Below are 19,183 nucleotides of genomic sequence, written 5' to 3' on the forward strand. Positions count from 1 at the left end.
TGTTTGGTGCTCTTTCCTATCCACACCAAGGCTGGGACTTGGCCAGGCTGAGCAGTACCTGCTTCAGAGGTGCCATAAGGAAAGTCCCTTTGAGGTCTCAGTAGGAGATTCGTGTTCCTCCATCTCTTGTGTCCTCTCCTTGTGTGGGGTGGAACATCATGGAGTCTTTCCTGTGGAACGCTGGAGAGGACGCTTGGGAACCTTAGCACCTGTCTGTTAAACACGAGGCTGACCACGGCCCTGCTGACCACAGAACAGGGACATGGCAGCATCCGCATGCCCAGGCACCGGCTCTCATTTCTCATGGAGTGGTTGAAGGTGCATTGACAGGAGATCATTACTTCTGTCTGCAAACCCCTGCCTGTCGAGCACAGATCAGACCAGGAGATGGATGAGGTGAAGTGGTCATCCATCCTAACTGAGTGGACTGCTCAGCTGGGACCTTTCTCCTAACAGAAATCCATACCTAGCCTATTTTCTAGCTGCTTCCATCCCCTGGATGCCAGTTTCATGCCACGTAATGAAAACTCATGGAGACAGGGTCATTGCTTCTGCTCTCAGGACACAGGCAAGAGGCACGGCCTGGAGAGGGGCAACACAGGGAGAAAGCCTGGGTACCCTGCCAAACTGAGTGCCAGAGCACTGGAACAGGTTGCCCAGGGGGGTTGTGGAGTCTCCCACATTGGAGATATTCAAGGCCCGCCTGGACAAGTTCCTGTGTGATGTACCCTAGGTTACCCTGCTCTTGCAGGGGGGTTGGACCAGATGATCTCTTGAGGTCCCTTCCAACCCTTGGGATTCTGTGATTCACACGTGCATCACAAGAGATGATGTGCCTGCAGCCCAGAGGGCAGCTCTGCTTGTGCTGTGCATCACCTGGTGCATGAGCTGTCTGTGGGGGCAGAGAGCTGCAGAGCAGTGTGCCCCCAGCAGCATGGGGGGACTGGGATGGCTCCGAGCTGTGCCGCCAGCCCATTCCTTGTCCACAGGCCAAAGACCCCCTGACCTATGCATCAGGAGGATGAGGAGCACAAGGCCCGGCCGTATCTCAAGGAACCTGCCTGGGAAGAGCTGGGGCAGGCTGCCGGCCTCCTCCATCCAACATTCTTCCTGTGGAGCAAGGGCAGCTGGTGACAAGCTGATGACACACAGCTCCTTCAGCAGAGAGCGCATGGATGCAGGCGCATGCAGGAACCAGGCATGGGCTTTCCCAGACCAGCACGTGCAGCGGAGGCAGTTTTGCAGCCTCCCAGCCTCAGAGCTTGGCCTGAGACACCGCTCTCTGCCTCTCATAGCTTTCAAAGGCAAATAGGGTTCTTCCTTGTCCTGGCAGCCTGCAAAATAGTAGACCTCAATTTCCCCACATCGCTTCAGGAGCTGCCAAGTCCCTTGGGTTTGTTGGGTGCCGTTTCCCCTGCGGCAGCTGCAAAAGTCCCATTAGCCCCAACACAGCAATTTTCCACTCTCCGATAGTTGTATAGGCTGGCAGCTGTCTGAGAATTAGTAATAAGAAATACCCCCTTGCATAGCCCTAACCCGACTGTGCCTAACGCAGAGCTGTTCACAGCTGCATTCGTCTCATCACTTTGATATGGGACCGGCAGCAGCGGAGCGCAGAGCAGGCGGGAGCAGCCGATTGATCGCGGTGAGTCAGAGCTCTCACAAACCTCCGCAGCCAGCGCTCGGCATCGCTCTGCGGCCGCTGGCCTCAGGCAACACCGGGAGCAGCCCCGACCCCCGGAGGGAGAGCGGGAGCCGGATGCGTGGGGGGCCCAGCCAGGAGTCCTGCTGCACTGGTTTGCCTGGGACCTGCCCCTGGGCCCGGCTCCAACCCCTGCAGTGAGCATCACATCTCCTTGCTGTGGCGCAGCAGAGCCGCTCACACCTCTGACATGAAGCAAAAACCCCCTCTGACATCCACTCGGAAACTTCGGCTGCTGAAATGTCACCTTGAAATGTCATGTTTGCCTTTTCCACCCTGCGTGCACATCTCTGTTTCATACAGAACGGGAACATCTCAGCTTCTTCAGCCACCCACCATGCTAGGGTGAGTCCCTGCTGCCAGTGAGAAACTCGCCTGAATCACCCGTGGGGATCCAAGCGCTGCAGCTCAGAACAGAACTGGTTGCTTTTACCTTGAAGGCCCTGGCAGGATGCTACAAAAGCACTGGCTGTGCCCCGGCCTGAACCTGGCATCCAGCAGCTGCCCTGCCACAAGCAGTGATCGGTGCTGGAGCTGGAGCCCCCGTTTTCAGCCCATTACAGAGAGAGAGTGAAACAAACTAGAGAAACCCAGAGCCTTGTTTCAGCTGAGCCTGTGAGGAACTCGGCTGGCAGCAAAGAGCTTGTGGTGATAGCACTCATGCTCCTTCCAGCAGCTCCTGGGACAACCTCCTTCCTCTTGTCAAAATGCAGCCCAACCTATTTAATGCACCACATCTCCTCACATGTCTGTGGGTCAACCCACCTGGCTGGACACCCACTGCCCCCCAGCGCCATTCTATCCCTCCCCTCCTCAGATAGACAGGGAAGAGTGAATACAACGAAAGGCTCCTGGGCTGGGATAAGCACCATGCTGCCTGGCACTTGGAAGAGGGTTTCCCTTGCCACAGGCACAGCTCCAAACTCACCCTGAGACAACTGCAGGACAGGGCTTCTCAGAAGAAACCTGTCCCAGTGCTGGCGGGCGGGATCAGAAACCAGCCCAGCAGTTTATAGCTGGAGATCCAGCTTTTTCCCACACAGCAGCCGCATACAGACCAGCTGCAGGTGCAGGTTTCTCCCAGGGAAACCCCAAAGTACTCTTGGTGCCTCTCCCAGATGCTCCTCAGGCAGGGCAATGGTGGTTCTCTAACACACAAAGAACAAGGAGAGGAGCCAGTTTTCCATAGCAAATTAGTGTTATTTAAAAGCCAGCTCCGGTGCATCAGGATTTTCAGACAAGAAAATAAAAGACCTACTCTTTCAGCAGAGGTTTCTATGTAAATACATAAATCTGCACTAGTATATATACTGGACACACACATACACACATGTAGATGGATAAATGGATGAAAGTCTCGAGCTTCAGCTCTGGGCTGTATTCCTCACGCTTTGGTTCAGGAGCACCAACACCCCATAGGGCAGCTCTGAAGATCCCGATGGCACCGGCTCATGGCAGCCCGGGAGCTGCCGCAGCTCTGGGCTCGCACCATCGAGGCTGTGGCAGCTGCTGGAGCCACCTGGAGCTCTACGGGTGCCGTGACTGAGGACAGAGCTGCTGTGGCTCCCAGGTTGCCGGGGGACGCGGCTCGTAGCCACAGACAGCGGCGGGCGGCAGGCGGCGGCTGGCCCCCTGCTCCGGGGCACCCTCCTGCCCGCTGCCGTCACCCGCCTGCGGGGCAGCCCCACGGACACGCAGGGGCTGGTGGGGGGTGGCGAGCTGCCCCCCATCCTCCTCCTCCTCCTCGTCCTCGGTGGCCGGCAGCTTCACGGAGCTGAGCGGTACCCAGCGGTCTGCCAGGCCAAGCCTCTCCCGCTCATCCTCCTGGCTGGGGCTCCTGCCTGGTGTGGGCAGGGGAAGGCAGCTGCCTGCTACAGGGGCTTGGAACTGGCATTTAGAATAGAGCTGGAGGTGCAGGGAGAGCCAGGTCTTGGATGTCTGGTATTCCCTGTCACCTGTGTAGCCGTCTGCCACCAGTCCCACTGGCTGCTCCAGCACATCATCACCACTACGCTTTCCATCCTCCTCCAGCGGCAGTGAGACCTGGCAGCCCAAGACCTGCTCCAGCGCAGGACGCAAGGCACAGGACGGGTCCCTTCCCTCCCAGCAGTCCGGCCCAAACCCGTTGGCACAGTAGCCACCCGTGTTCTGGGAAAGGCTTTCCGTGAGGAGCTGCTGGGCTGCGGGTGTCTGCTCGGCTGCAGGCGGCCCATGGGAGCGGTGAATGGGCAGCAGGAGCGGGGCGACAGAGTCCTGCTGGAGCTCGAGGGTGGGAGCCCGAATGGTCACACTCAGCTCCCTGTTCAGGAGACCCTGCTGGGAAACAGAGTCAGCCTCAGCCTGCAGGGACTGTGCTGGGCCACAGCTCCTGTCACACCGCTGCTCCCAGGCTATGCCCCAGCTGCCAGAGGCCATGGGAGGCTTCTCACCTGCCTGGGGACACGAGCAATCCCTGCACAGAAGCCAGGGAGAACAGGTTGGGCAGCGGTTTTGGTGGTGCAGGAGGCAGAGGGAAGGAGGTGCTGAGCCCCCCAGAAGTGCAGGGGACCCTGCCTCAGCCACAGCACACGGGGGGCAGAGGGAGGAAGCGCTCTTCACTCACAAGTGTTTTCGGGAGGTGGGTCTCCAAGGGACTGGGGAAGAGAAGCCGCAGGAGGAAGTAGAGGCCGGACACAGTCAGCAGCAGGAAGATGCCACTCAGGACAACAAGGAGGACCCAGTGAAAGCCTGTGAGGAGGTCACAACAGGCTGAGGGGTGGAAAGACCCCTTCCTGCATCCCACCCAGCAAGCATCCCCCTAGCCTGCCCTATGCTCGCATCTCCACAAAGCTCCTGTGGCAGGCTGTTGGAGAAGATGAGGGGCAAGCCCAAGGGGGACAATAAGAGAACAACTCTTTTCCCTGCCCATGGCAGGGGGGTTGGAGCTAAATGGTTTTAAGGTCCTTTCCAACCTTAACTATTCTGATTCTATGATCCTATCTCCCATACAAAGGTCCCCACAGGGCCACCATCCCAGCTGGAGTGGCTGTGGGGGTGACCCACAGCTCCATACATGCCCATGCCACAAGCGGGACCCAAGATGAGCTGGGGAGAGGTCCCACCTCCAGTGTCCGTGGCAGTCACCACGCACTGCTCGGCCTCCCGGCTCCGCTCCCGGGACATGTCTGAGGCCAGCGTGCGGACGCAGTACCGTGTGCTGGGCTTCAGGTCTCTGAACGTGCATGGAGCCTCCTTCCCGCTCCGTCTACAGGGCACCTGCAAGCAGAAGGGGTGTGGGGCTGAGCCAGCTGGAGGTGGGGTCTGGGCACTGCTCCCCTTGGCACCCCACTTGCCCATCCCCAGTACGTACCTGCTGGACCAGCATGTCCCCTTCGTACAGGCGCAGCCAATACCACAGCTTCAGCAGCACTCGGTCAACCGGCTTCGGGGAGCCGGTTTTCCTTCGATAGGGAGTGAGCGGCATGATGATACTGACACTGAGGATGTCACCCTGGAGCAGGCAGGACAACCTGGGGGGTCCCACAATGGCTGTAGGGAGGGGAAGAGGAAACTTAAACCCCCCAAAACAAAAGGCAGCATCTTGTTTCCCTAGAAATGATGGTTTTCTGTTTGACATCCCTCTCCCAGCACACAGAAACCTCCTCAGACCTGGCCTGATGGCACTTTGTGCTGTGACTGAAACCAGCTCCAGAAACAGCCACCACCACATCTTTGTGATGCTCAGCGTGTCTCTGGTCACACCAGCACAGGCCATGGCTGAGCTGCTTCTTGCTGCTGAGTGCCTCATCTTGAGCCACCAGATGATGGCTGGAGACTCACTGTGGAGTACAGCAAGAGCTCCCCCAGCAAAGTGCAGCTGTTTCCACGGCAGCTGGGTGCAGGAGGGATGGAGAAGCAGCCACCCTACATCCCATGTCAGCTGCTAACACATTCTGTTCACTGTGAGAACACCTGGGGGAAGGTCTGCAAGTTTTCCTTCCTCCAAAAGACAGGCAGGTTTTTTTGGCCAGGACAGCCAGCCTGTGGCTGAGAAGAGGCATGGGCCAGCACCTCACACACAGCCACGGCAGACAGAGCTGGAACACCCAGCACCTCCCAGAGCCATGGCAGAGACAAACAGGGGATGCTTCTAAAAGGCAAAGCCTGGAGGGGATCCTCCTTCCTACCCCATCTTGCTGCATCCTGCACAGACCCAAACTCTCACAGTGCCTTGGTGGCCTGGAGCCTCCCATCCATGGTCATCACCTCACTGTGCCTCGTCCTCTGCCCCCTTGTCCTTCACCCAGCCCTTCTCCAGCAGTGCTGCTCCCATCCCCTTGCCTGGTTAGGGCTCTTGGCACTTTTCCCACCAGTATCCTCATTTGATTTCCCACCGTGTCCCACCAGCCCTCTCCAAGGCCCTCTTTCCCCATCGGTCCCTTGGGAAGAGCAGGAGCCCAGCTGAGTGAAGGAGCTCCTTACTGGTCCTTACTGTCTCTGTAGAGCTGCAGCTCGCGGGAGTAGGCCCACTCAGAACGCTCGCCTCCAGCTACTGCTCTCACCCGCGCCCAGTAGATGTCATGGATCTTGTCAAAATACAGCTCACACACCCAGGAGGGGCCGGTGCTGTTCCCCCAGCAGGCACCTGCATCGATCCACTGGGAGGTTCTGCCCATGGAGAGAATGCAGGGATGTCTCCTTCCCAGCAGCTTGTTAGCCAAAAAGGAAGGCTGCCCATCCCATCGGAGGGGGAAGCGTGGCAGAGCACCGACACCGGCGAGCAGCATCCTGGGCTGCATTAGGAACAGGCTTATCAACATGGTGCAGTGAAGAAGATGGAAAGTTCTCAGTGGTGCCCAATGAAAGGATAAGAGGCAGCAGGCTCAGGAATTCTGCTAAACAGGAATTCTGTTTAGGCATATGGGAAAAACAAACACACCAACCTAAACCCCAGTGCAGCTCCTTTTGGGTTTCACTGGGGGGGTGACCAGGAAAGGGAACAGGTTGCCCTGGGCAGGCTGTGGAGGCTTCATCCTTGAAGGTGGTCAAAGCCCAAAGGACCGGACCTGGGCTGACCCTGCCCTAGCTGTGCCCAGAGCTCGCTGCCGGCTCTGCTGTGGGCTCACTGGGGGGTGTTTACTGCCAGATGCTGACCCCTGCCTCTAGGACGAGCCCCTCACCTACCTCCTCCTCCACTGCACCTGGAAGGCGGCCTGGAGCGCAGCAGCCCCGGGGTCCGGCTCCCACTGCAGCCGCACGTGGAAGTTCTGTGCCTCCAGCCTCACATCCCGCGGCGGCAGCAGAGCTCCTGGGGAGGGGAGCAGGGCTCAGGCAGCGCCGCTCACTCCCACTCCTCGGCCGGTCACTGCCTGCCCGCGCCGCACACAGGCACCGGGGGCCTTCCCCCCCCAGCACCCGGCTTCTGTCCTGCACAGGCACACACCGGCTCCGTGGGCCTGGGTGGTGCCGGCTGCCAGCGTGATGCTCAGCTCTCACACGTGTGAATCCTGCACACCCCGCAGCATCCTGCCTGCACACCCTGCAGCGTCCCGCACACCCTGCAGCATCCTGCCTGCACACCCTGCAGCGTCCCGCACACCCTCCAGCGTCCCGCACACCCTGCAGTGTCCTGTGCACCCCGCAGTGTCCTGCACACCCCGCAGCGTCCCGCACACCCTCCAGCGTCCTGCCTGCACACACACCAGCGTCCCGCACACCCTGCAGCATCCTGCCTGCACACCCTGCAGCGTCCCGCACACCCCGCAGCGTCCTGCACACCCTGCAGCGTCCTGCACACCCTGCAGCGTCCCGCACACCCTCCAGCGTCCTGCACACCCCGCAGCGTCCCGCACACCCCGCAGCATCCTGCACACCCCGCAGCGTCCTGCACACCTTCTAGCGTCCTGCACACCCTGCAGCGTCCCGCACACCCCGCAGCGTCCCGCACACCCCGCAGCGTCCTGCACACCTTCTAGCGTCCTGCACACCCCGCAGCGTCCCGCACACCCCGCAGCATCCCGCACACCCTGCAGCATCCTGCCTGCACACCCTGCAGCGTCCTGCGCACCCCGCAGCGTCCCGCACACCCTCCAGCGTCCCGCACACCCTCCAGCGTCCCGCACACCCTCCAGCGTCCCGCACACCCTGCAGCATCCTGCCTGCACACCCTGCAGCGTCCCGCACACCCTCCAGCGTCCCGCACATCCTGCAGTGTCCTGTGCACCCCGTAGCGTCCTGCACACCCTGCAGCGTCCCGCACACCCCGCAGCGTCCCGCACACCCTGCAGTGTCCCGCACACCTTCCAGCGTCCTGTGCACCCCGCAGTGTCCTGCACACCCCGCAGCGTCCCACACACCCTGCAGCGTCCCGCACACCCCGCAGCATCCTGCACACCTTCCAGCGTCCTGCACACCCCGCAGCGTCCTGCACACCCTGCAGCGTCCCGCGTACCCCGCAGCATCCTGCACACCCTGCAGCGTCCTGTACACCCCGCAGCGTCCTGCCTGCAGTGGAAGGCTCTGACACCCCAACTGGTGACCCTGGGGTTTTCTTTCCCATTACACCTTGAAGACCACTCAGTCCTCTCCTTCCTGCACGTGCCTTCTGTAGGCCTGAGAGTTGTCCCCATGCTTCTCTCCCCCTGCAGCCAAGGCCACCCCAGACCCCTGTGGCAGCTCCAGACCCCAACCTACCCCCAAGCAGGGTACAAGCAGCCAGGGACAGGAGCAGTCTCAGCGCACAGCTCATCCTGCGGCACGCTGCCCATCTCCCCAGCTCTAGGGTGCTAGGCTGGGTGCCAAGGGGAGAGGACTGGCGAGCTGGAGCACTTCTGCCATCTGCAAACACGCCAGGCAGCCGGAACCTGGGAGCAGAGGAGATGTTTTGTTTCCTGAAGCAGCGGCTGCAGGCACAACGTGAATCAAGTGCCATGGCAGAGTGGCAGGGGACACCCTGGGATGGGGGAAGCAGCAGCAGGGCAGGTGACCCAAGGGCTGCGGTGGGAAGCGGCCTGCAGGGACAGTGGGTAGGTGGCACGCACTGCCACAGCACCCTGCATGTGCCGCAGGACACTGCTGCACCCAGTTGGTGCCCCTTGGTGTTCAGTCTGCCCCTAAAGGCAACAAGAAGCCCCCAGCGCAGACCTAAGTTCACGTGAAGCACAGTGCAGGCTGGTCCCCACTGGGCACTGGGAACATGGCCCCGGGGTGTTCCTGTGGTACCCTCCCATCCTGCTTCCTCGCCCTTCTCTCAAAACCCGGCCACTCCTTACCTGGGCCTTGCCTCACCTCTCGGCTACCAAGGGATGGTTTTCCCTGCTCTGGTCATTGACAGAGGGAGAGACACGTGCAAAGGCTCTGAGACCACCAATGCCATCCCCTGGCTGTGGGACACACCTCCTGGTGAAGGCACGCAGCCTAGGGCCACCTTCAGAGGCAGCCAGGTGGGAGCACCCCCCTGGCCGGACTGAACATCCATGGGACTGGCTCACTCTCACTTGCTGCCTCTTGCTTTTCCTCTGTTACGCTCTCTGCATTAACCTGATGACCACATCTGCCTTGGTGGGTGTGCATAAAATGCTCCATGTTTTCTGTTCCTTGTGAACAGTTAGAGCTGGAAACAAGGGAATGGGCGAGTGGGAATGGGCAACTGCAAACTGCTGTCTTCAAGCCCCTAGGAGAAGCCTCGGCAACGCCAGAGCCAAAGCATGGGCAGCAGGCTGATGGCTTCCCCTGCCCCAGTGCTGGGGCACAAGCCGTCCTAACGGTGCAGCGGGCTCCCAGCGGAGGGCACAGGAGGGACAAGGGGCTCCCAGGACAGTTCCTGGGACTCGTGGAGGTGCAGAGCAGCAGCAAGTCTGCTCCCAAGGGAAATGCAGGGACCTGGCTGCCCCTGCCATAGGAAAGGCAGCACTTTCACAGGAGCGAGGGTGGCTGCAGGATGGCCCCTGCTGACCCCAGCGCACTTGTCCCCATCCTCTTTGGCCAGGGGGAAGGACGCAGCACCCTCCCCGCGCCTCGGTTTCTGTACAGCTACGGCTTTAGCTGCCACCCTGCCGGCTGAAAGGGCGGAGGTTAATCCCCTCTGCTCAGCGCATCGCTTCCTTCGCCTGCATCCCCATGGCCAGCCCGAAGCAGCAGGGACCCCCCTTACCTGGCGTCACGGAGCTGCTCATCTGGCCCCTGGGTAAGAGGAACCTGAGAGCGAACACGGTGACGCCGCCGGTGCCCACCGCGCTGCCGAACGCCCGCCCTCAGCTCACAGCTCCGCACCGGGCACCCCCGGCCCGGCTCCCGGAGCGTTCGCTTGGAGCATCACCGGGGTCCGCTCCTCCCGGCCCGGGCTGGGGGGCTGCAGCCGTCCCACAGGACCCGGGGGTTCGTGCCCTTTCCTGGATCAGGGTTTTCCTTCCTTCCTTCCTTGTAGGTGTCTCTGGCTGCAGGCTCCCGGCGGGCGGGGCTCGGCCAGCTCAGCAGTGCCCTCTGCGAGCGCATGGTGAGACACAGCCCGTGCCCAGCACCCACCTGTGCCCAGCGCCTGCATCCCCTATGGCAGGGACCAGCAGACAGCAGCACAGGGACCTGGCCAGGGCAGACACAACCCAGGACCCCCACACAAAGCCAACACCGGGAACAGGTTTTAATCCTTGCCAACTCGCACTGGAGGCTGGGCACACAGATCTGGCACCCCACACCCTGCTCTGCCCTGCAGACCCCAAGGAACCCACACACAGCTCAACATCCCCCTGCGAGTCCCAAGGCTTTGGCAGCCCATGGGGAAGAGAAAGCAGCAGGGACCCTGCTTCGCAAGAGCACAACAGTGCGGCCCCTCTGGGACTAACAGAGCCAGCGACAGCAGCACAGCCGGAGCTCGCCAGCACCCTCAGCTCTGCTGTAGGCAGCACACACAGGTTCAGGCATTTCAAACCGAGAGCTCAGCAGTGGCCAAGTGCCACCCCTCGGGCAGACACCAGGCCCCCCGCTGCTGCTCCTGTCCTGCACGCAGTGCTGGCAGCATCAATACATCCCGTGGCGCAAGCGGAGTCAGGGCCAGTGCCCAGGGGCCAGCAGCCCCGCAGCAGGACAAGAGCCATGGGGAACAAGGACACACAGCAGCAAACAGGACAGGCTCTTTAATACCACCCTCACTGAAAACCCCTTTCACACGCTGGCTGCCCACTTCCCTGCCTGTGCCTGGGGCAGAGGCCAGGCAGCTCAGGAGGGCAGGGTACTCCCATCAGGCTCGGTGATCCCCTGGGACACAAGGGGGAAGGTGACACAGGCAGTAGCTGCTTGAGGCCTTTCAACACAGAGAGGAGCATTTCAAGAGCTCTTCCAGTGCTGCCAAAAGCCACAAGAGCAAAAGCTCCTTCCCCCTTTCCCACCAGCTACACCCTGGGCAGAGCCTGGCACTATCCACACCACAAAGCGCTGTCATGAGGTGTGTGAATGGCTGCCACAGCACCCCAGGCCCTCTCCCTTTCTGCTGTGAGGGTGGGGGAACCCTGTGACAGCCCAGGGAGGCTGCAGGGGCCAGAAGCCTGCAGTGCGTGGGTGCAGTCCCAGGCCTGCAGGCAGGGTAAGGCCAAGGAGGCCGGGTGCCCCCAGGGAACCCCAAGGGGTGGCGCTGGGTACTTGCCCCTGAGCAGCACCTCATCTCCCCAGCCTTCACCTCAGCATCCTCAGTGCAGGAGGTGGAACAGGGACGGGCACTTCCAGGCCCAGGAACACCGTGTCAGCCTCCAGCACCAGCGCCCCAAGGGGCCGTGGGGAGGAAAGGTTTCTCCTCTGGCAGCTGCAGGGAGGGACTGGGGGCACTGCCAGCCACTGCCAGAGGGTGCGGAGCCAGGAACAGGCACCAGTGCCCACCATCATCAAACTGGGCACCACTGTCTCTGCCCCTGCCTCCCGCAGCGCCAGGTGCCCAGGCTACACCTTCCCAGGTAAAACCCATCCTCCAAAGGCTTCCTCCAGGTACCGGGCTACTGCCAGCGTCAAGTGGTCGTTGTAGGGGCCTGCCACCAGCTGGATGCCCAGCGGCAGCCCCTCGCTGCTCAGGCCCAGTGGGCACTGCGTCACTGGCAAGCCCAGCACATTGAAGATGGCTGGAAGAGAAAAGATGACATCAGAGCAAGCACAACCGGGGTCAGTCTCTCCCTGGCTTCTCCCACCCCAGCTGCTGTCATCCATCACTGGGCTCCTGGGAGCGGGGCCTTGCCAGAGCACTGCACATCACTGGTGTTAATGCAGCATGTTTGCAAACTGTACCTACAGGTGATGACACACTGATGTGTCCCTTGCTGTGGCATGCCAAGATCTGCTTTGGGTCAGGCCTGCCCCAGGCACTGTCCTTCCATCACTCCAAAGCCAGATGGCATTGCAACACCACTGCATCAAGCTCGGTGGCAGGAAAGCCACACAGAGAGCCCCAAGCTGCACCCCCAAGAGGTGCAGCAGCTCTCATGTGGCTGCTAAACTCAGCAGCTCTAATAATGTGAGTCCCTCCTTCTGGGCAGACACACCAACCAGACCTGCCCCACTGCAATGCCACAGAACTGTAAAGCATGAATATAAACCTTGCTGCATGTTCTGGTGCAGCGAAACACCTCTCTGTGCTGCAGCACCCACTGGCAGGGATGGAAACACTCTGGGTAAAACAGCAGAGCATGCTGCTGTGCTGCAGCAGGGAGGATGTGTGCTGCAGCCCTGCCTGCACCCAGCAGAGGGGTCGGAGCTGCTCACCCGTGTAGGCGAAGTTGAAGGGCATGCATATGGGGGAGTTGTGCCTGGGAGCTATGGTGGGGTGTGAGGGGTAGAGAAGCACCCCGTCTGCCCCCAGCAGCGCCTCCATCTCCTCCTGCAGGCTCTTCCCCATGCTCACCAGCTTGGCATTCCCACCAGGGTTGAGTTTCATCACCTTCTCCGTCAGCCCCAGGGCTGGAGAGCAAGGCCATAGGCAGAACAGAGACAGAGCACCGTGGGTAAGCAGGCTATGAAGCACACTGTGTGGCCACTCGCAGCACCCCCCAGCCCTCAGTAGAGCCCCCCTCCCCTAGTTCCCCCCTTGGCAGCTCCAGAGCGGATTGCCCCTGCTCTGCAGGCAGCAGCTCTCCAGCTTTGCCTCAGTGCTCACAAGGCAGCAGCACAACCCCCATCAGGGTTCCCTGGTACACACTGCTATGAAACGAGCCCCGTGCAGACCCCTGGCTGGCTCCCTCTAGGCTGCAGCGGCCCTGGCAGGGCTCACAACAGGAGCCAGCCCTGCCTGCAGCTCTGCTCTCCTCACTGCTTCTCTCGGGATATTCAATCTCATTTGCCATCACAACCATCAGCCTGAAGCTGCTCCATATGAACCCCAGAGTCCCCTCCCGGGGTGCTGCAAGGGCTCTGCTTCCATTCAACAACTTAGAATCATAGAATAGTTAGGGTTGGAAAGGACCTTAAGATCACCAAGTTCCAAGCTCCCTGCCACGGGCAGGGACACCTCGCTCTAAACCATATCACCCAAGGCCTCGTCCAACCTGGCCTTGAACACTGCCAGGGATGGAGCATTCACAACCTCCCTGGGCACCCATTCCAGTGCCTCACCACCCTAACAGGAAAGAATTTCCTCCTTATATCCAACCTAAACTTCCCCTGTTTAAGTTTTAACCCATTACCCCTTGGCCTACCACTACAGTCCCTAATGAAGAGTCCATCCCCAGCGTCCCTATAGGCCCCCTTCACTTGCCTGGCCCAGCACTGTCCCCAGTCTCCCCAAGGCTCACCAATAGCTGGCAGAGTGTGGGAAGACATCCCCACGAGCCACTTCACCAGCTCCCACAGCGGCCACACCGGCTTCCCATGGTCCCCCAGCAGGTCCGTGAAGAGCTGAGCCTCCTGCAACACAACACACCACAACACACCACCCCACACCACCACACCGTAAGCAGCCCGAGCAGTGTGCTGCACCAAGAACAGACTGGCAGGAGATAGCAAAACCTCCTGTCCCATTATCCTGATGTGAGCTGCTCCCATTGCACACTGGAGCTGCCCATTGGGAGCGTTACATAGCTCCAGCACCCATACAGAGCAGATGCAGCAGGAGCATCTCTCCATGCCAGAGACAGCAGGAAGGGGACCTCATTCTGTAAAGCCCCCAAAGCAGCCCCTTTCAGTGCCCCTCCGCTGCCACGAGGCAAGGGTTGATGCTCCAGGTAATTGTCTCCTGGAGGCATTCGCTGCTGTTACACATGGCTGTGGGGCCAGAAAAGAGGAGGCAGAGAGGGGGCAAGGAGCACCCTCCTCACCAAGGTGGGCTTGGCTGGCACTTCATCTCCGCCTGTGTGGCAGGAACAAACAAGGTACAACACCCCTGAGAGTTTATGCTACAAAACCCTTCTGCATGTACAGAGTGTGGGGTGGCAGCTGCCATTCACCCCCAGGCCTGCTTCTGGAAAGCTGCTTATTCACTGCCTTGGTCCCTGCCTCCTGAGGGGCATTAACCCCAGCAGAAACGTCAGGAGACACAGCCCAGAAGCAAGAGCCAGGCAGGACGGTACCTGCTCAGGTAGCACCTTGCATGGAAAAAGTTAGTGTGCCCAATGGCCTCTCCCTCCCGAAGTCACACTGCTCCTCTGCAGGGAGCCACACATGGGAAAGCAAAGGGGAAGGGGTGGTGTGGCTGGAAGGAGGCTGAAGGAGGATGCAGGGACAAACAGAGCAGCGAGAGCCCTGGGGCTGGGAAGCCTCAAGCTCTCCCCAGCCAGTCCCAACCAGCCAGCTCTTCGCTGGTGCCTTCAAGCTGTGCCTCTTGACACACCTGCCCATCGCTGTCCTTGGATGACATCATGGCTGACCAGATCTGGAAAGAATACTTCATCTTGTGGATGGCCACGTGCTGGACCCGGACCCCCAGCTCCCTCTCGAGGTGCTCCACCACCTAAGGGGAGAGGAGGAAAGGTTTGCTCCTGCAAGGATGTGATGTGCTGTGGTCAGCCCATGGGAACTAGGGACAGCAGGGAGCCCAGGGGCAGCTTCTCCCTGCTGCCACACAGGGGATCCCACAGCTCCTTCCCAATCCCTCTGCCCTGAGAAGTGGGGCCTGCTCTGTCTGGTAACAGTGTTGGGGCTCACCAAGCGCCCTCCCTGACACCCCCAGCGATGCTTCAGCAGGAGCAGCATCCAGATGGCAGCCCTGGGAAAGCCATGGACACACAGGCATTCCTTCGTCAGACGACATGCCACAGCAGGAGACAGCCTCCGCTCCCTCCTACCTTCTTTTGGGCCTGCAAGATCTCCTTGTCCACAGGCGACACGAAAACGGACCCACTGTCATGATCCATGCAGAGGAACCTTATTTTTTCCAGTGACACCTTTTCGTTCAGCCTCAGCCTAAATGAGGGAAGGGAAGAGAATGGCACTCTACTCACAAACGTGGCCCTGGCTCCCTCCCACCTGCCAGGGCTGCTCATGCAGCAGTTAACATGTCCTTATGGCACCCGATCTGGCCTCAGGCCACCTGGCTCTACCTATCAGGACAGCCCCTGAAGGCACTCGGGCAGCTGCTTTGTGTCACACAGGCATAGCTCACCTGCTGCTCACTACCCCATCAGCCCCAGCTACTCCTGCGTATTTGCTGCTGTTCGGAGAATCCTCCCCTCCAAGAATCATAGAATAGTTAGGGTTGGAAAGGACCTTCAGATCACCAAGTTCCAAGCCCCCTGCCATGGGCAGGGACACCTCGCTCTAAACCATATCACCCAAGGCTCTGTCCAGCCTGGCCTTGAACACTGCCAGGGATGGAGCATTCACAACCTCCCTGGGCAACCCATTCCAGTGCCTCACCACCCTAACAGGAAAGAATTTCCTCCTTATATCCAATCTAAACTTCCCCTGTTTAAGTTTTAACCCATTACCCCCTGTCCTACCACTGCAGTCCCTAATGAAGAGTCCCTCCCCAGCATCCCTATAGGCCCCCTTCAGATACTGGAAAGCTGCTGTGAGGTCTCCATGCAGCCTTCTCTTCTCCAGGCTGAACAGCCCCAACTTTCTCAGCCAATCTTCATACGGGAGGTGCTCCAGCCCCTGATCATTCTCGTGCCCCTCCTCTGGACTTGTTCCAACAGATCCATGTCCTTTTTATGTTGAGGACACCAGAACTGTACACAGTACTCCAAGTGAGGTCTCACAAGAGCAGAATAAAGGGGCAGGATCACCTCCTTCGACCTGCTGGTCACACTGCTTTTGATGCAGCCCAGGATACGGTTGCACCCTGGGACTACAGTTGCTGGCCACGGCCAAGGCTGGGACTGCACCACAAGGGACATGAGAAACAAAAGTGGTAATAGAGGAAGCAGCCCCGTACAGGCTGCAGCAAGATGCAGGACCTGCTTGCTCTGCCCCATCTCCACTCTGCTCCCTCCTGGTGCATGCATGTAAACAACTGCTTGGCTGCATGGACTATAAGGAGAACAGAGCCATGGTGTGGGATGGACAACGCACCATTAAAAAACAGGAAAGGAACACGTAAGAGCCCAAAGAAAGGCCAGTCCCAGGAGGAAAGGACTGTGCTGGGCAGCACTGGCCAGGGCTGCCTGTCCCAGAGCATGCGGTGGTGGAAAGGGCAGCCCCAGGTCCTGCTGGAGCCAGGGGAGACGTAACCAATGAGCAACCTAGGTGTCACAGACCTCTCCTTACCCCTGCACTGACCCCCTGTGCTGGCCAGAATGCAGCTAAGACCAATTGAGCAGCTTGAAGCAGAAGGAGCAACTTACTTGTCGATGCTAGGGCCAGCCATGACCCTCAGCATGAGTTCCAGGTCCTCCGCATAGCGGCACATGGGCCCCGTGCACAGGAAGCTGGTCCGAACCCCCTGAGCGTTGGGGAACTGGCCATCGTTGGGCACCACCCCTGCAGCAGGGAGGGATATGCTAGGATGCTCCCAGCAAGGAGCACAGGGCAGGGGAAGGTGGAGAAGCACTCAGCAGCAGATCCTGGCCTTGGGAAAGCATCCCATGCTGAGGATGCAATCCCAGAGGTGAAACACCTCCCGTGTGCCTGGCGTCCCGCCACCAGACAGCTTCCCACTGCCCAAGGCAGGCTGCTCCATGCAAGAACCTGCCTGCTCCCAACAGCAACCCCACCAGGGCAAGCACAGGTGTGCTCAGAACAGGTTCCTCCGCACCCTCCATTCTGCCTCCTGGCATTTCTGCTGCGGAGGAAAGCAGAGGAGATCCCTGTGCCCGCTCTACCTGTTGTGGGCTTGTGGCCAAAGATTCCATTGAAGAAAGCAGGCATTCGGATGCTCCCACCGATGTCGGAGCCCACGCCTGTGACAGAGCAGGCGGCTGCCAGGACACAGCCCTCCCCGCCTACATGGGAGAAAGCACAGCAGAAAACACGGGCTTACAGAGCAAAGCAGGAGCATCTCGTGGTGCCTGCTTCCCTTTGCCCACAGATAGGGTGGGAGCTGCATTGGCTTTAGCCATGTCTGGAGGACAGCTGGGCAACACGTGCCAAAGTGGTTTTCCTGCCAGAGTGCAGCACCAGCGTTGCTATTTGCATGTAGAATAAGGTAGAGTGAGGCCAAGCAATGCTGGGAGTAACGGCTATGAGGTGCAAAGCAGCAACACCTCCAAATGGCCCATTGTACTGCCCAGGAAAGAGGCCCACGAGCTGTGCAGGAGCCTGACAGCAGGCCAGAGTGACCTGCAGAGCACTCAGGAGCTCTTCTCCTGCATTTTACTATGCCAAGAGCCCATGCTGAGGTGCTGGAACTCACCGGAGCTGCCACCCACGATGCGCTGCAGGTCGTAGGGGTTGTTGGTCCGGCCGTAGACCCTGTTGCTGGACTCGTACCACATGCAGAGCTCACTGCAGTTGGTGACGCCCAGCGGGATGGCACCAGCCTGCTTCAGCCGCGACACCACCGTGGCATCCGAGGTGGCGACCACGTTCCGGCGGTTGACCAAGCCAGAGGTGTTGGGCATCCCTGTGGTGCCGGGGTCAGCAGGCGGAGGGAGGCATCAGGGCCAGGAGGCTGCAAGAAGCAGGTACCCAGCGAGGGCACCCGCAGCATTTGGGGGCTAAATGCGAGTGCAGGTAAAGGGGGTGAGGATATGGAAAGGGAGCAGGGAAAGGGATGCTGGTTCCCTCCAGGCACCCTGGGGAGTATGTGCCCTAGAAGCAAAGCCAAACCCACCGTGCAGAGAAAAGGCCTCCTTGACGGTGATGGGCACCCCCAACAAGGGGAACTTCTCCTGCAGGCAGTCATCCCCAGGGCCCTCCGAAAGCAGCTGATCGACCTGCCGGGCCTCCTGCAGGGCCTCCTCAAACCTGGAAAGGAGCAGCCAGTGGGGATGCGCCAGCCTCGAGGGACAGGCAAGCAGCAGGCGCCTTGGCAGGCACCGGGGAACCGGAGAGGAACCGGAAGAGGATCCGGAAGCAAGAGAGGCCGGCAGGGCCTGTGGGAAGGCTGCAGTGGCGACCCGCTCGCCCCCCCGCCCCCGTGCTTACCGGTCCTTAACGACGGCGTTGATAAGGGGGTTGACTTCCCTGATCCTCTCCACGTACGCCTCGACCACCTCCACGCACGTCACCTACAGCAGCGAACGGAGCGCGCACCGCGGTCAGACGCGGGGGGGGGGGGGGGGCGCTCCGAGGGTCCGGGAGCAGCAGAACGGGCACCGGCCCCGCTCCCCCCCCCGCACCTGGCGCGCGCGGAGCCGCTCCGCGAGGCGCCGCGCGGGCAGCAGCAGCAGCGGGTGGCGCGGTGGCGGGACGGCGCGCGGCGGCGCGGGGCGGGCGGGGCCGGGCTCCACGAGCGCGAGCAGGGCCAGGCACGCGCGCGACAGCAGCCGCAGCAGCAGCGCCAGGAGCCGCTCCGAGCGCGACAGCGCCATGGCCGCCCGCGGACACGCCCCCTCCCCGCGGACACGCCCCCCGCCGCCGCCGCGGAAGTGACGACATCACGTCGCGCCGCACGCGTCTCCGTGGCAACCGCGCCCCCGCGCCGCCCCAGCGCGGTACCGACCCGCCGGACCCCGCCTCCCCACCGCAAAGCGCCACCCGCTCTTGCCGTCCTTTCGCTTGTCAAACACCGAGCTCCACGCCCGAGCTTTCCCCGAGTGAACGCGGCCGGTAACGTGAGTTTCAAACAAGCACCGCGGTTTTCCCGTCGCTTGATCACGGTCCCTGGCGGCCCAGGGATGATCCCAACGCCCCCCGGGATGGAGTTCAGGAGCCGTTGCTTCTGAGGAAACAAGTCACGGCTTCCAGAGCAGCGCCCGAGGTGCCCTGCGGCGGCCCTCGCCTTCCAGAGCTGGCAATGAAGTGCTCAGTGAGACCCGAGGAGAAGAGGGGATCGGCTGCTTGTGAAAGCCCTTTGCGATGACTTCAAAGGCAGCTGGCAGCATTCGCAGGAGCGTGCTCCCCCCGGGGTGCTGCGGTGGCCTCTGCCCCATACAGCCTCGGCTGGAAGTAGAATGGAAGTCGCCTTGATAACAGCGCTCATTTTACAGACTC

At 60.7% G+C, this 19,183-nt stretch overlaps 3 protein-coding genes across 3 annotated transcripts in view; all 3 read right to left on the reverse strand.

Moving 5' to 3' along the window:
- Positions 1-19,183, reverse strand: part of TSC22D3 (TSC22 domain family member 3) — a 120,547-nt gene that overhangs the window by 47,910 nt on the left and 53,454 nt on the right. The window lies entirely within an intron of this gene.
- Positions 3,230-6,724, reverse strand: LOC133220706 (uncharacterized). Its single transcript, XM_061368998.1, has 5 exons — positions 6,174-6,724; positions 5,052-5,230; positions 4,804-4,957; positions 4,305-4,429; positions 3,230-4,135 (listed from the first exon to the last, which is right to left on the reverse strand). The coding sequence occupies exons 1-5, from the start codon at positions 6,499-6,501 to the stop codon at positions 3,230-3,232; spliced, it is 1,692 nt and encodes a 563-aa protein (XP_061224982.1). The 5' UTR covers positions 6,502-6,724.
- Positions 10,797-18,561, reverse strand: FAAH2 (fatty acid amide hydrolase 2). The gene is made up of 11 exons (XM_061368940.1): positions 18,370-18,561; positions 18,176-18,258; positions 17,862-17,995; positions 17,442-17,651; positions 16,912-17,031; positions 16,435-16,570; positions 14,935-15,052; positions 14,481-14,600; positions 13,447-13,558; positions 12,422-12,616; positions 10,797-11,784 (listed from the first exon to the last, which is right to left on the reverse strand). The coding sequence occupies exons 1-11, from the start codon at positions 18,559-18,561 to the stop codon at positions 11,609-11,611; spliced, it is 1,596 nt and encodes a 531-aa protein (XP_061224924.1). The 3' UTR covers positions 10,797-11,608.

The sequence above is a fragment of the Neopsephotus bourkii genome, unplaced genomic scaffold, assembly GCF_033783945.1.
Source record: "Neopsephotus bourkii isolate Nb327-2 ecotype Australia unplaced genomic scaffold, CSIRO-AGI_Nbou_v1 NB_1468, whole genome shotgun sequence".
NCBI classification, from domain to species: domain Eukaryota; kingdom Metazoa; phylum Chordata; class Aves; order Psittaciformes; family Psittacidae; genus Neopsephotus; species Neopsephotus bourkii.